The sequence below is a fragment of the Sus scrofa genome, chromosome 9 (assembly GCF_000003025.6).
Source record: "Sus scrofa isolate TJ Tabasco breed Duroc chromosome 9, Sscrofa11.1, whole genome shotgun sequence".
Classification (NCBI taxonomy): Eukaryota; Metazoa; Chordata; class Mammalia; order Artiodactyla; family Suidae; genus Sus; species Sus scrofa.
The window spans coordinates 121,551,482-121,568,848 of NC_010451.4; the positions used below are offsets into that span (position 1 = coordinate 121,551,482).

Here is a 17,367-nt window from a genome sequence, read left to right on the forward strand (position 1 = left end):
GTGATACAACCATCATGCTTTGAATAGAGTGTCTATCGTAATTTCTATAGCATTGTCTACCTTAAACCTTGACTGTATTTAAAAGAAAAATCCATGCCATGCCTTAAGTGACCTTTAACCTCTACCTCTTCCTTACTTATGTAACCACAGTAGGTCTTGAGGTCATTAGATATTCCCATACTTTTATTTAGAGAATATAAAAATCCCCATCAGGAGTTCCCGTCATGGCTCAGTGGTTAATGAATCTGACTAGGAACCATGAGGTTGCAGGTTCGGTCCCTGGCCTCGCTCAGTGGCTTAAAGATCCAGCATTGCGTGAGCTGTGGTGTAGGTCGCAGACATGGCTCAGATCTGGTGTTGCTGTGGCTCTGATGTAGGCTGGTGGCTACAGCTTCAATTGGACCCCTAGCCTGGGACCCTCTACCTGCCGCGGGTGTGGCCCTAGAAAAGACAAAGACAAAAAAAAAATTAAAATAAAAAAAAATAAAAATCCCCATCGTATAGCTTCTTTTTTTATTTTGCTTTTTTTGTGTGTGTGGGGAGTTTGTTGTTGTTATTGTTTTTTTGGCCATTCCTGTGGCACGTAGAAGTTCCCAGGCCAGGGATCAAACCTGTGATACAGGAGTGACAATGCCAAGTCCTTAACTACTAGATAAGCAGAAACTTTCGCCATCATACAGCGCTTGCTTATGAAATGACTAAATCTAGTTGGTTAAGGTAAATATTCTGGCTTTGTTTTTCCAGCAGTAAAGTAGTGACGGTCATAATTCATTTTTTCCTAGCAGTGAAGTTTTGCCCTGCATATAAGTGAGTTCTTCAGCTTTTTGTCCTCACCCTGCTGTTGGCTGTCATCTCCTATTGCTGTGTATTCTTGTTCTTAGAAAACCATTTCCTGGAGTTCCCGTTGTGGTGCAACAGAAAGTGAATCCAACTAGTACCCATGAGGACGCAAGTTCAATCCTTGGCCTCAGTCAGTGAGTCAGGGATCCGGTGTTGCTGTGAGCTTCAGTGTAGGTCACAGACGCAGCTTGGATACTGCGTTGCTATAGCTATGACGAAGGCCAGCAGGTGCAGGTCCAATTCGACCCCTAGCCTAGGGACTTCCATATGCCGTGGGTGCAGTCCAAAAAAGAAAATAAAAAAAGCATTTCCTCTTAAAATTTGTTCTTCTTGATCTGTTATAGTTAGCTAAATATTAATTATTCAGCTTATTAGGATTATGTTTATAACCAGTATCAACAATTAAAACTTATTTTGAAGATCTGAGGGATACTCTTGGAATCAAAACTGTATGAGTTTAAGTATTTATTGCTATGAAAAGCTCCAGAGTCTTATGTTACTTCTTACCTCTTAACTGTATATTCTGGGTAATTAATATTAATTAGATAATTACTTCCAGAAAAGTGAAATGTAGTACATATTGTTGTCAAAAATGTTTGTACTTTTTTTTTTTTTTTGTCTTTTTGCCATTTCTTGGGCCGCTCCCACAGCATATGGAGGTTCCCAGGCTAGGGGTCGAATCAGAGCTGTAGCCACCAGCCTACGCCAGAGCCACAGCAACGCTGGATCTGAGCCGTGTCTGCGACCTACACTATAGCTCACGGCATCGCCAGATCCTTAACCCACTGAGAAAGGCCAGGGATCGAATTTGCAACCTCATGGTTTTTAGTTGGATTCGTTAATCACTGAGCCACTACGGGGAACTCCAAAAAATGTTTGTACTTTTATTTTCTCTAATAAGACACTGTACAAATACAAGGCAGAAGGGAAAAAATTGTATTAAAGATCAAGTTAATGTAGAAATAGATTTTTATGGTTGCTAAATCGATAGCACATTTGTAGTATTTTATCTGTTTGCATTCCTTTGCCTTAAGTGTGTATACTTAAGACTTAAATAGTTGTATGCTGATTGATAGCCCTCTACCATATATATAGGACTTTGAGAGTTAAACAGAAATTATATAGCAGAAGTTTGCACATTAAGATGCAGATAAAATGTTTTAGATTTTTGACCTCCCAAGGACTTTAAGATAAGAACAGTGAGAAAGAAGAATTTTCAAAGTAGAAGACTACAGTGGTTTCCAAACAGCCTTTTAGATTCCTTTTCAATCTAAGATCATTTGAAAAAGCTTTTCCTTAGCATTCCAAGATTCATATCTCATTGTCTTAACTATACACTTCTGCCTACATCGGTGAGAAAAAAAAAGTCATTTTCAGATTTAGGTATTCAAGAGCCTCGGACTTTAGATCATTATGATCAGCCTACGTTAGCACCAGTTCCCTGGGTAGACAGGTCCCAGTTTAGGTTTCTCCCTGTATCCAAACCTTTTGGGAAAGATAGAACCGCCGTCTTTATTTTTCTTGTTTCCCAGGAGATAAAGCAGTGAGAATAAGGAAGACTGTCTATGGAGAGTCAGACCTCTGAGTCTGTGCTTCATTAAAACACATGCTTTGGAAGCTGTCTCCAAAAGTGGTGTAGAGAAAAGAGGAGAGTTTCGGGTTAGAGCATTGGGTTCCAGCCCCAGCTCTTCTACTTACTGATTGAGTGATCTTGATAAAGCCACTTAACCTTTGTGGACCTCAGTTTTCTTATCTTTAAAGTAGGGACAATAGTGCTTATAACTAGGTGATTCTAATGAGCTTGTTTTTGTTTTGTTTTGTTTTTGTCTTTTTGTCTTTTCTAGGGCGCACCTGCAGCATATGGAGATTCCCAGGCTAGGGATCTAATCCAAGCTGTAGCTTCCAACCTACACCAGAGCCACAGCAATGTGGGATCCAAGCCACGTCTGTGACCTACACCACAGCTCATGGCAGTGCCGGATCCTTAACCCACTGAGTGAGGCCAGGGATCGAACCCGCAACCTCATGGTTCCTAGTTGGATTCGTTAACCACTGAGCCACGACGGGAACTCCTAATGAGCTTGTTATATATGTGAACACAATTTTTAAGTCTCAATACACCACATAATTAATGCTTATTTATTGTTAACAGTATATTGTGTAACATTCAGTAGTAATAACTATGAAAGATGTATGTCTTCTTCTCTTGGCTTTTATAGTGTGATCGTTACCATACTTATCTACTAGAAAAGCTCTATGGCCTATTTTTTTAAAAAGATCTGTTTTTTAGGCATTTGTATTAGTGTCTCTAATTATATATATATATATATGTGTATATATATATATATATATATATATTTTTTTTTTTTTTTTTTTTTTGCTTTTTAGAGCCACACCCATGGCATATGGAGGTTCCCAGGCTAGAAGTCTAATCAAAGCTACAGCTGCCCCCCTACACCAGAGCCACAACAACACCAAATCTGAGCCACATCTGCGACCTACACCACAGCTCTCAGCAACACTAGATCCTTCACCCACTGAGCGAGGCCAGGGATCGAACCACAACCTCATTGTTCCTAGTCAGGTTCATTTCTGCTGCGCCATGATGGGAACTCCCTCTCTAATAATATTTTTAATAAGATAGAGTTTATTTTTAAACACTGTGCTACCCCAGCAGTATATACCTTGCTAACTTTGTGTTCTGTGAATTATATAAATATTGCATGTTATATAATAAATGTTATTTAGCTATTCTACATCATTAAAATCATCATAGAAGAGCACTTAACATTTTTATATATTGTCTCATTTGATCTTTACAACCGTTTTTTCAAGATAAATGTTATCTTGATGGAATTTTTTTTTGTTTTTGGTCTCTTTAGGGCTGCACCCACAGCATATGGAAGTTCCCAAGCTGGGGGTCGAATCAGAGCTATAGCTGCTGGCCTACACCACAGCCACAGTAACGCCAGATCCAAGCCATGTCTGCAACCTACACCATGGCTCACAGCAACGCCAGATCCTTAACCCACTGAGTGAGGCCAGGGATTGAACCTGCGTCCTCATGGAGACCAGTCAGATTCATTTCCGCTGAGCCACAAAGGGAACGCCAGATTTTTTTTCCTAAAGAAATTATATTTTGGGAGTTCCTGTAGTGGCACAGCGATAACAAGCACGAGTAGTATGCATGAGGATGCGTGTTCGATCCCTGGCCTTGCTCAGTGGGTTAAGGGTCCAGCATTGCTGTGAGCTGTGGTATAGGTCGCAGACGTGGCTCAGATCCCATGTTGCTGTGGCTGTGGTCCAGGCTGTCAGCTAGAGCTCCAATTTGACCCCTAGCCTGGGAAATTCCATATGCCACTAGTGCAGCCCTAAAAAGACAAAAAAAAAAAATAATAATAATGTTTCACATGCTCTTAAACTGTAGTTTCCTTTACTTGCTGCCCTTATATGGTTTTTTAAACTATTTTATGCACATACATTTAATGTATACAATGTATGTATTTAATGTATACAACTTGATAATTTTGGAGATAGGCATGAACCTCTGAAACAGTTACCACAATCTACGTCATAAACATAGCCATCACCTCTAAAAGTTTTCTCCCATCATTTATTTCTTATTATTTGTGTGTGTGTGGTAAGAACACTTAAGATCTACCCTCTTAACATAAGATCTACCCTTTTAATTTTATACATTTAAATTTTCAATATATAGTACAAGGTAATTGCTCTACAGTAGATTTTTAGGATTTATTCATCTTATTTAACTGAAATTTTGTATCCTTTGACTACTATCTGTTGATTCCCCCCTGCCACAGCCCCTGGCAACCACCATTCTACTGTCAGCTTCTATGAATTTGACTATTTTAGATTCCTTATGTAAATGTTATCATAAAGTATTTGTCCACTTTATCTGGCTTATTTCATTAATGTCCTCTGTGTTGTCAAAAGTGGCAGGATTTCCTTCTTTTTGAAGGCCAAAGAATAATTCCTGTGTGTGTGTGTGTGTGTGTGTCTGTGTGTATCACATTTTCTTTATTCTTTAATTTGTCAGTAGATATTTAGATTGCTTCCATTTCTTGGCTGTTATGAATATTCTTCAGTGAACATGGGTGTTCACATATCTCTCCAAAATCCTAATTTCAGTTCCTTTGGATATATTTGTTCAAAGGTGGGATTGCTAGATCATATGGTAGTCCATTTTTTACTTTCTAAGGAGCATTCTTACTCTTTCCACAGTGGCTGCTCCAATTTATCTTCTCACCAGCACTGTATAGGGGTCCTCATCTTCTCAACACACCTTGCTCTTTTGGTTTCTCGATAATAGTCAACTTTGATAATGTGAGGTGGTATCTCATTGTGATTTTGATCACATGTCATTGTGCTTTTTAAGTTTGACATAACCCAGTGGGTTGTTTACTTTTGGTGTCATATCCAAGAAATCATTGCCAAGGCCAACTTCAAGAAGCTTTTTCCTTATGTTTCTTCTGAGAATGTTGTATTTCAGATCTTAGTTTAAGTCTTTAATCCATTTTGACTTGATTTTTGTGTATGGTATAAGATAAGGGTCTAGTTTCATTCTTTTGTACGTGGTTGTCCAGTTTTCTCAACACCATTTATTGAAGAGACTGTCATTTCCCCATTGTGTATTCTTGGCACTCCTGTTGAGGGTCAGTTGAGCATATCTTCATGGGTTTATTTTTGATTCTCTGTTCTCTTCTATTGGACTGTACATCTGTTCTTATGGCTGTAACATAATGTTTTGATGACACTAGCTTTGTCATAGATTTTGAAATCAGGAAGTGTGATGCCTTCAGCTTTGTTGTTTTTTCTTTTTCTTCCTTTCTTTATTTTTCTTTTTACGGCTGTACCTGTGGCATATGGAAGTTCCTAGACTAGGTCCAGTCAGAGCTGCAGCTGCCAGCCTACGCCATAGCCACAGCAACACGAGATCTGAGAGAGCTGCATCTACACTATATGCCACAGCTTATGGCAATGCCAGATCCTTAACCCACTGAGCAAGCGCAGGGATTAAACCCCGATCCTCATCGATACTAGTCAGGTTCTTTACCTAGTGAGCCACAATAGGAGCTCCCAGCTTTGTTCTTCTTACTCAAAGTTGTTTTGGCTCTTTGTGATCTTTTGTGGTTCCATAGGAAATTTTAGAATTGTTTTATGTTTCTGTAAAAAGTGCCATAGGAATTTTGGTAGAAATTGTACCAAATCTGTAGATTGCTTTTGGTAGTAGGGACATTTTAATAATATTAATTCTCCAATCCATGACCATGGGATGTGTTTCCATTTGTCTGTGTCTGCTTTAATGTCTTTCATCAGTGTTTTAGAGGTTTTGGTGTATAATTCTTTCACCTCCTTGGATAATCATATTCTTAAATATTTTATTCTTTTCGATGCTATTGAAAATGGGAGTTTTTCTTAGTTTTTTGTGTTAATTTTGTTTTCTTAATTTTATGTTCTGTGTAAATTTATGTAAATGTTACATGTTTCATAATATTATTTAACAAGTCTTCATGATTAATATCACCATAGTGTAGCATCTCACAGCATTTTCATATTTTATTTGATCTTTGCAATCATGTAGTGAGGTATTCAAGATAAACATTATCTGATAGAATTTTTTTTTCTTAAGTAAGGCAGTTTTAACTCTGACAACCTAACTTAGAAGCTTCTAAAATGATGCAATTTCCTGGACTAAACTAGCAATTGCAAAATAATATGCCTTTAGAGTTAAGGTTGATGTAATTTTATTTCACTTTAAGTTTTTTTTTTTTTTTTTTGTCATGTGATTCAAGAATAAGGCTATTTCTGTATCTTAGCAGTGCTAATTTTATTCCTCCACTTAGTCCAGTGTTTGTCAAATGAAAACTGTGGAGAGGTTCTAGAAAAATGACTTATGCACATAAAAGTTATAGAACTCTAGGCAGGTGATAGATGGCAGTATTGGTAAATGTAGGTCATACAAATAAATAACTCTGCCTCTTCGCCTTCTGAACCCTGACTTTCCATTTTTCCTCTCTTAAATGTTAAATATGTGGCCATGCCAAGAAAGATGAAAGATAAAAAGGAAGAGTTGGATAGTATTTAATTTACTTTCTAAAGTAATGATGGAAATAGAGATTCGATAGAGTTATAAGAAAGTTATTTTTCAAATCTGTTGTTGAACTGCAAAGCTAAAACAGAAGTACTTGTCTGTTGGAGTTCCCACTGTGGCTCAGTGGTAACAAACCCGACTAGTATCTATGAGGACGTGGATTCAATCCCTGAGCTTGCTCAGTGGGTTAAGGATCCAGTGTTGCTGTGAGCTGTGGTGTAGGTCGCAGAGACGGCTAAGATTCCCCATTGCTGTGGTTGTGGTGTAGGCCAGTAGGTACAGCTCTGATTCAACCCCTAGCCTGTGAACTCGCATATGCCATGGATGTGGCCCTAAAACGACAAAAAAAAAAAAAAAAAAAAAAAAATAGAATTAGTTGTCTGATGACAGAAATGGTGAAAAGTTCTTTAATGTAATTTTTAAATATTACTGATATTTGAAATGTTCAGAAGCACCAGAAGTGGTGTTTGAATCAGTCTGAGGTAGAAATAGTGAGCATTAATGAGTTTTACCTCAAAACGCCTTAACCGGAAAGCTCAGTAATCCGTAATCCATATTTTGTCCTTCTTTCCCTCTTTACAGCATCATCACCAGGCAAGCGTTCAATATATGGCAGTTTTTCAGATGGTATAATTTATTTCCTTTTATTATAGTTATGCTTATTTTCTTTGTCTTCTTCTTTTTTTTTTTTTTTTTTTTTGTCTTTTTGCTATTTCTTTGGGTCGCTCCCGCGGCATATGGAGGTTCCCAGGCTAGGGGTCCAGTCGGAGCTGTAGTCACCAGCCTACGCCAGAGCCACAGCAACACGGGATCCGAGCCGCGTCTGCAACCTACACCACAGCTCACGGCAACGCCGGATCGTTAACCCACTGAGCAAGGGCAGGGACCGAACCCTCAACCTCATGGTTCCTAGTCGGATTCGTTAACCACTGCACCACGACGGGAACTCCTCTTTGTCTTCTTAACTTAGTCCCAGATGTTTCACCACTCGCATTAAATCATTTGGGTCAAATTCTTCAAGGCTTTCTCACAAAACTAATGCATTAAGTGTATGTTTTGTACTAGACCATTACATGCCATAAATAATTATGAAAGAAATAGATCTTGTGTCTCAAGCAGCTGTCAATCTAATGGGCGCTCAGATCTTCTGCTTTTTCTTCTGTTTCCGGCTGATCTCTGCCTTATTTTCTCTTGGTGGAGTTTGCATTTTCTTTTTCTATTGGAAATACTGAAATTATGAAACATAAATTGACAGTCTTTATCACTCCTATCGTTAGATGACAGTGTTCAGAAACCAGAGCTTGGAAACCAGTCGCCGTCAACCTCCAGCCAACGTAAGTTTGTCTCTTCAGCTTTTAGTAAGTGAGTCTCTAAAATTGCTGATCATAATGATTTTTAACTTTTTTTGACACTAAATAATGCTGTTTGAAGAATTGTATTTTGAACACTTCAAAGGAAAAAGTATGTATTTTTACTAGCAGTGAAAGTCTTTAAGGACAAACTATATGAAACAACATCTAGTTTCCCCCTCCCCTTTATTATCCATAAAACCAAAACTAAAAGTTAATAAGTAAAGCAACTAATACTATTAACTAAGTGAACCTTATTGAGTCAAAAGAAGATGCACATGGCATGATGTAATGAAATTGTCATTGTTTTTAGAGTTACCAACCTATGTTTGAATTAGATTGGACCCCTTACCTTCTCTTTGGTCTTGGGGCAAGTGTCTTTAATTCTCTAAACCTGTCTATTATCCTGAATGAGTACTAAGAAAATAATAGTGATTCTCAGATTCTTTGGTCTGTTTTACTTTCCTTGTCTTTTGTCTTTTTAGGGCCACACCCACAGCATATAGAGGTTCCAAGCAAGGGGTCCAATTGAAGCTGTAGCAGCAGGCCTACAGCACAGCCACAGCAACGCGGGATCCAAGCTCTGACTTCAACCTATGCCACAGTTCACGGCAATGCCAGCTCCTTGGGTAACCCACTGAGCAAGGCCAGGGATCGAACCTGCTTCCTCATGGATACTAGTCGGGTTCATTAACCACTGAGCCATGACCTGACGGGATCTCCAGATTCTTTGGCCTTAATGCCACTTTTCCACTAGCAAAATTAATAAGTACCCCAGACACCTTTTTCTTTTAAAAGATGGGTTATACTGTCCATATTTACCTAAAAATTAAAATTGAAAAGTGTTTTAATGTTTATTATTTTGATTTAAAATAATATAGTAAGAAGAGTGATAGGTTCCTTTGTGTTTAATCTCTTTAGTACCTGGCCTAATAAATTGGAGGTGGTGCTTCATATCTGCTTCTGTATTTAGCCTGTTTCAGTGTATTGTTTTGGTTGAAGTATCTGCAAAAAACCCAGCTTTGTAGAGATACGTAAAATTTTTATAGTCTTCGGATAGTTGTGGATCTCTTTTGATACTCTATAAAACTCAAGTGGTATTTTCTAAATGTTATGAAATGTGAAATCTGAAACCATAGTAATGAACTTTCTGCTTTCTATTGTATTAAAACCCATTGGTCTTTCTAGTACTTTGAATGTGAATCATACACTGGTCATTTGGAAAATGTTGGTTCACTAAGTTGTGTAGATCTTCCAAATGCTGACACATTTGTCATACAGAATAGAAAGATACATTGGATACAAATGAACTTATTTACAAAAGGGAAAGAGACTCACAGACTTCTAAAACAAATTTATGGTAACCAAAGTGGAAAGGTAAGGGGAGGGATAAATTAGGAGTTTGAGATTAACATATACACACTGTATAAATAACAGATAATCAACAAGGACCTACTTAAAACACAGGGAACTCTACTCAGTATTCTGTAATAAGCTATATGGGAAAAGAATCTGAAAAAAAAGATATGTGTATATGTATAACTGATTCACTTTGCTGTACACTGAAACTGTTAACACAGCGTTTAAATCAACTATACTCCAATATAAAATAAAAATTAAATTAGGGGAAAAAAGATCACATTAGTTAAGATCACCACCAGTCTCAAGATAAAAAGTCCTTTTTTTTTTTTTTTTTTTTTGCCTTTTCTAGGGCCACTCCCGTGGCATATGGAGGTTCCCAGGCTAGGGGTCTAATCAGAGCTGTAGCTGCCGTCCTACGCCAGAGCCACAGCAAGAGGGATCCGAGCCACGTCTGCAACCTACACCACAGCTCATGGCAACGCCGGATCCTTAACCCACTGAGCAAGGCCAGGGATCGAACCCGAGACCTCATGGTTCCTAGTCGGATTCGTTAACCACTGCACCATGACAGGAACTCCTCAAGACAAAAAGTCCTAAGTATTGGGACATTAGACTCATGAAAGCAGATATTCCCACAATCCTTGTTTTCACTTGAAACCTTGAATTTTTATAATTGGGAACAAATATTGTCAGTTGTTTTCTTAAAGGCAACAGGCTCACCTTGTTTATTTTCAAGAAAATGTCTGCCAGATAGAAAAGTCTAACTAACCATAGATTGTCTGTTATCCTTTCAAGTAAAAATTCTGTGCAAAAAGCCCTAGTTCATCTCACAGCTCAGTTGCACCAAGTTCTTTTCCTTGAGACAGCCCTGGTACTGTGCAGTGTAACAGAAGTGCTTTACATACGCATCTCATTTCTTCATATAGAATGTGAAGATTTATACTCATGGGTTGAATTTTTGTAAGATAAATTTTTTTTTTTTTTTTTTTTTGTCTTTTGTCTTTTTAGGGCCACACCCTGCGGTATGGAGGTTCCCAGGCTAGGGGTCTAATTGGAGCTGTAGCTGCCTGCCACAGCCACAGCCATAGCAACGCCAGATCTAAGCCAAGTCTTCGACCTACACCACAGCTCATGGTAACACCAGATCCTTAAGCCACTGAGCGAGGCCAGGGATCGAACCCACAACCTCATAGTTCCTAGTCAAATTCATTTCTGCTGCACCACGACGGGAACTCCTAGTAAGATAAATACTTTTAACTGCTTCATGAAGGGCATTCTTAAGTGAAACTGATAACCTTGAATACCTGGCCATGAAGAATACAAAGCCTATCCTGGTACAGTTTGGTGCCACTGCCCTGTGATTCATCTAAAGCATCAGTTAGTTTTCTTTTGCACCATCAGTGCAGATGTCAACATGGTGGGGGAAAGCAAATAACATCTTAGTGTTAGGAGAATAGCTTTAACCTCAAGCACCCCTTTGAAGAGATTCTGAGTGATCCCACCACACTTTGAGAACTCTTGCTCTAAAAGTCCGTGTTACAATTATTAGTCTGAAGCAGTCAATCAATAAATAGAAAGGGGTAAAAGTATTGAGGCTTTCATGTTAAATGATTAAATGAGATGATATATGAGAAAATGCTTTATAAACTGAAAAGCACTAAGTAAATATAAATTGGTATCATTTCCGAAAAGAATTAGGAATGAATTGCAAACTGAATTTACCAATGTTAACTTTGATGCCACAGAAGACATTTTTTTTCATCCTTTTCATTGACTCTGTGTTTGTTTTAATTAAAGTAGAGTTGATTTACAGTGTTGTGCCAATTTCAGCTGTGCAACAATGTGACTCAGTAATATATATATATATATATATATTTTTTTTTTTGTATTACTTTTCATCGTGGTCTGTCCCAGGAGATTGGATATAGTTCCCTGTGTTACACAGTAGGACCTCATTGCTTATCCATTCTAAATGTAATAATTTACATCTACTGACCCCAAACTCCCAGTCCATCCCACTCCCTCCCCCCACCCCTTGGCAACCACAAGTTGGTTTGCTGTGTCTATGAGTCTGTTTCTGTTTTGTAGATAGGTTCATTTGTGCCGTATTTTAGATTAAGTGATATCATATGGTACTTGTCTTTCTCTTTCTGACTTATTTCAGTATGATAATCTCTAGTTGAATACATGTTGTTGCAGATGGCATTATTTCATTCTTTTTCGAGGCTGAGTAGTTTCCATCATTTATAGGCACTGCATCTTAATCCACTCATCTGTCAGTGGGCATTTGGGTTGTTTCCAAGTCTTGGCTATTGTGAATAGTGCTACAATGAACATTAGGATGCACGTAGGAAGATTTCACTTATTTACCCTTTTATTTATCCCTTTATATACTTCAAAAAATGACACTGGATAATAAGCCCTATTGTTTCCAAATTTGAAACTATTTTGTGAAGTGTCTTAATATTTATTGTTCACCTCCCAGTATTAGCAGTAGTTATAGAATTTTGCTTTATAAATTGTGTTCTTTCTGACTTGCATGTGCCATTTCATATATTTATTTATTTTGCTTTTATTTTGTTCTTTTTAGGGCCATACCACAGCATATGGAAGTTCATAGGCTAGGGGTCAAATCAGAGCTGCAGCTGCTGACTTAAGGCCACAGCCACAACACTGCCAGATCTGAGCCACATCTGTGACCTACACCACAGCTAATGGCAATGCTGGATCCTTAACCCTCTGAGCAAGGCCAGGGATTGAACCTGCATTCTCGTGGACACTGGTCCACTGGTTCACTACTGTTGAGCCACAACGGAAAGTTTCCCATTTCGTATATTTAAATTCTGCTTTTTCCTCTAAGACTTGTCATTTTGACATTGAGGATACATATGCATACTCATACACATAACTTAATACACATATGATAAATAATTTCTTTAAGAAGTATATTAGGAGTTCTCTTGTGGCACAATGAGTTAAGGAGCCAGCTTTGTCACTTCAGTGGCTTAGGTTGCTGCTGTGACATGGGTTCAGTCCCTGATCTGGGAACTTCCATGTGCCATTGGTGTAGCCAGAAGAAAAAAAAAAAGGAAGTAAATTATCAGCTCCCTTCTTTAAATCAAATATTTGTAAAGATTAATACTGGCTTTAAAAGTCGCTTGCCCTTGAATCTAGGAAAATAATATTTGTATCTGTCATTTCTTTTTTTCCTGAACAGAAGTGACTGGACAAGCCAAAACTACATCTTTTTTCAAGATAAAGTGGTGGTGGTTCCCTGTTGTGATAGTTGCTCTTGCCATTGGGAATTTTTGGTTCAGTCGTACTTCTGAGGCAGAAACCACTGCTGTTCAAGAGTTCCAGAACCAGATGAAACAACTGATGAATAAGTACCAAGGTCAAGATGAGAAGCTGTGGAGAAGGAGCCAAACATTCCTGGAAAAACATCTTAATAGCTCTCAACCTCGGCCTCAGCCTGCTATCTTGCTGCTCACTGCTGCCCGAGATGCCGAAGAAGCACTGAAGTGTCTGAGTGAACAAATTGCTGATGCCTATTCTTCCTTCCGCAGTGTCCCTGCCATCCGGATCGATGGGGCGGGCAAAGCTACTCAAGATAGTGATATTGTCAAACAAGAGGTGGATGAGGAATTGAGCAATGGATTCAAAAATGGCCAGAATGCAGCTGTGGTACACCGCTTTGAGTCACTGCCTGCAGGCTCGACTTTGATCTTCTATAAGTATTGTGACCATGAAAATGCAGCCTTCAAAGATGTAGCCTTAGTCCTGACTGTCTTGTTGGAGGAAGAGACACTCGGAACCAGTCTAGGCCTCAAGGAAATTGAAGAAAAAGTGAGGGATTTCCTCCAAGTTAAGTTCACCAACTCGGACACACCTGACTCCTACAAACATATGGACCCAGACAAATTGAATGGACTCTGGAGCCGTATTTCTCACTTGGTCCTACCTGTCCAACCTGAAAACGACCTGAAAAGGGGCATCTGCTTATGAGGGGTGACAGAAGAGAAAATCATGTCTCAAGTCTTCCGAATCTCCGAATCTTTCAGACTTTCTAACCAGAGACAGGATTCGGAGCTCTTTATGGAAGAACTACTTTGTTTTTTTTTTTAAAGGCGTTTAAGTTCTTATGTAAACGTGGAACTTCTAAATCATTTATTCAGCCTAATTATCTGTCACTTGAGAGAATAGTTTCCCTGTTTCCACTAAGATCTGTGTTAATGATATCTGAGGACTATAAATTATATGCAGTCCCATAGAGGATCTACTTAGATTCTGGATGGAATCCTTTTTGTGGTGGTATGACCAGTGGGGGGGGGGATTAGGTGCCTTCCTATGAATCCTCCTGATTTTTTAACTTAGATGTTTTTCAGAGCTGATTGAGTTTTTAGTAAGACAGCTCCCTAAACACAACTGTGGGTTTTTCCATTTTGTTCTCTTTTACATCTTTCAGATTTGAATTCCTTAGTCAGCTTCTGCTTATAGGAACAAAAGAAGTGAAAGGTCATCTGTGTGTGTTTGGAGGTGTTTTGTTTTTTTTTTGTTTTTTTTTTCTTTATTTTAGGACGGCTGGGAGAGGCGATAAGGGAAAAGGAAGAAGTTGTGGAATGGGGAAGGGAAGAGGGGAAAAGTCTTCAAGATGAAATGTTAAAATAAGCCACTGAGACTCAGGATTGGCCAAACATACATATGTGAAATCCATCCTCAGTGAATTCTATTGGGATTTGTTTTCCACATTTTCTTTTTGTTCCCCTTTAAGAAATTTTTAGTCCTCCCAAAGATTTGAAGCATGTATGTGACAAGGTTTAGTATATTTGTTCACTCAGCTCTTAAAGAATGGGTAAATTCAGAGCAGCTTCTTTTGGTCATATCCTGAGAGTATTTTTTAAGAAATATAATTATTGGTAAACCATTTGTTACCTAGCTTTCCTGGGCTGTTGAAGGATTTGAATTTCTGTGTGTCTACTTGCTGCAGTCTAAGTCCTTTAGTGATACTCTTATAACAGATATAAAGATTTACTATGCATGTGATAAATTCTGTTAAGAGTGCCTCAACCGGAAAAGGAAGTGGAGTTTACCTTATGTGAAGAATGTTAAAATGTACTACTGTTCATTACTGTACTACTACAGTATTTCGGTTTTAACTTTACATCTCTAACATCTTTCTCATTTGTCAACTGCTTTGATTTTCTTAGAATCCTAAAATTCTGGATCCGCCTTATTTTTTTATTGTCTACAAACCATTAAATGAAAATACTGTTTTTAGAATACAGCCTGTCGGTGGCTTCATCATTTACCGTTTGAGTAAATGAGTGGTGGTACAGTATGGTCTCATTTCTTCCCTCCAGGACTGCCAGTATCCATAAATTTATACCCCTCACTGTAATTTGTTCCTGACTATCAGAAGTCAGATGTTCTAATTTATAGAGGATTCTAAAATAAGAGTTTTTGAAAAGGCTTATTTTATACATATATGTATTATATGGAGAAACAGATGTTTTTATTAAATGTCTCTTTGACCAAAATAATTTTAAAGTCACTAATATTACTTGTATCAGGAAAAAATAACTGTAGCAGCTGATCTGTAAATGACTTTGAAAGCTATTTTAGTAATTTAAATAAATTTACTTTATTGGTTTGTAAGAAGTGTGTTGTAAAACTTAATTATTCACATACCTTTCTTGAAAAAATTGTTCCTAGGGTTTTCTTTACACTTAAATGATTTTAGTGACTTCTGCTAGGAGAAACAAAAGCCAAACAAAGAATTAGAACCATTCACAAATATGTTGGTAAGAGATAACATCATTGTGATTTGCTGTTTCATCCAGGGATTTTAATTATCACTGAAATGAGATTAATTTAGGTATTCTTAACTCGGCAAAATGATTCATTCTTACCTTCCTAAAGAACTTTTTTTAGACAGAACATTGTAAATCAACTATAATGAAAAAAATAATAATCTTTTTTTTTAAAAGAAACTTTTTAGGTATTATTTTTCCTGATCATCTAACCTCATGAAATTTTAATACCACATATATACTGTGTATTTTTATGGGCTGTATATTTTTATGCTTTGTACACATGAGTGGTAAGATTTTTTTGCCCTCCAAGAACCATTTTTGCCCCATTGAAATACATGCTCAATAATGTCTGTATTTTATTTTTGCTTCTCAAAAATTTTTTACTTTAACCTTTTGTTTTAGAGAATTTTAAACCAAAAAAAGTAGCAAAATGTGCTTCATTCTACTAAACTGTGCACTACAAAATGATTAAAATGGTAAATTTTATAGGATGTGTACTTTCCCACAATGAAAAAAAAAGTAGATTTTATAACATGAATACCAGTTATCAACTCAATTTTGTTTCATCTCCCTCCCTGGGTTCCCACTTTCTCCCATTATTTTTTTAATTTAAATATAGTTGATTTACAATGTTGTGTTAATTTCTGCTGTATAGGTTTATACATATATAATTAATGCATATCATATATATAATGGCTGAATGTATATGATTCATATATATATATGCATATATACACACACACATTCTTTTTCATGTTAATACCATTATGATTTATCTCAGGATATTGAGTATAGTTCTCTGTGTTACACAGTAGGACCTTGTAGTTTATCCATTGTATATGCAATAGTTTGCATCAACTAATTCCAGACTCCGAGTCCATCCCTTCCCCATCCCCGTTCCCTTTGGCAACCACAAGTCTGTTCTCTGGATGTGAGTCTGTTTCTGTTTCCTAGATAGGTTCATTTGTATCGCATTTTAGTCTATAGGTGATACTACATGATATTTGTCTTTTTGACTTCAGTTGGTGTGATAATCTTTAACATCCATGTTGCTACAAATGGCATTATTTCATTTTTTAATGGCTAGGCAGTATTCCATTGTATGTGTACCACATCTTTATCCATTCTTCTGTTGGTGGATGTTTAGGTTGCTTCCAAGTCTTGGTTATTGTGAATAGTGCTATCATACGTGTGTTTGTGTATGTGTATAAAATGGTGTGCGTGTATGTATCTTTTCAAATTATATATTTGTCTGGTGTCTAGATATATGCCCAGGAGTAGGATTGCTGGATTATTGGTAATTCTATTTTTAGTTTTTTTAGGAACCTCTATACTGTTTTCCAGAGTGACTGCACCAACTTACATGCCTACCTACAGTGTAGGGGGGTTCCCCTTTCTCCACACCCTCTCCAGCATTTATTATTTGTAGACTTGTTGTTGTTGTTAGATTTTTTTTTTTTTCTTTATAGGGCCACACCTTTAGCATATGAAAGTTTCCAGACTAGGGGTTGAATTGGAGCCGTAGCCGCCTGCCTACACTACAGCCACAGCAACATAGGATCCGAGCAGCGACTGCAACCTACGCCACAGCTCACGGCAACACCAGATCTTTAACCCACTGAGCAAGGCCTTGGATCAAAGCTGCAACCTCATGGTTCCCAGTTGGATTTGTTAACCACTGAGCCACGACAGGAACTCCCTGACTTCATTGATTTACATGTAGCTGTCCAACTTTTATAGCACCACTTGCTGAAGAAACTTTCCTATTCTTGCCTCCTTTGTTGAAGATTAATTGCCTATAGGTGTGTGGGTTTATTTCTGGACTCTATTTTATAAGAACAAATGTATTTTAGATCACTGATGCCTAAAACATTCTGTTTCGTTCATATTA

General features: G+C 37.6%; 1 protein-coding gene across 1 annotated transcript in view; it reads left to right on the forward strand.

The window, feature by feature from the left end:
• TOR1AIP1 (torsin 1A interacting protein 1) overlaps positions 1-15,318 on the forward strand; it is a 51,109-nt gene extending 35,791 nt beyond the window's left edge. The window contains 2 exon segments of the mRNA XM_021063744.1: positions 8,230-8,286; positions 12,881-15,318. Of these exon segments, the coding sequence (XP_020919403.1) occupies positions 8,230-8,286; positions 12,881-13,668 (845 nt within the window). The 3' untranslated portion in view covers positions 13,669-15,318.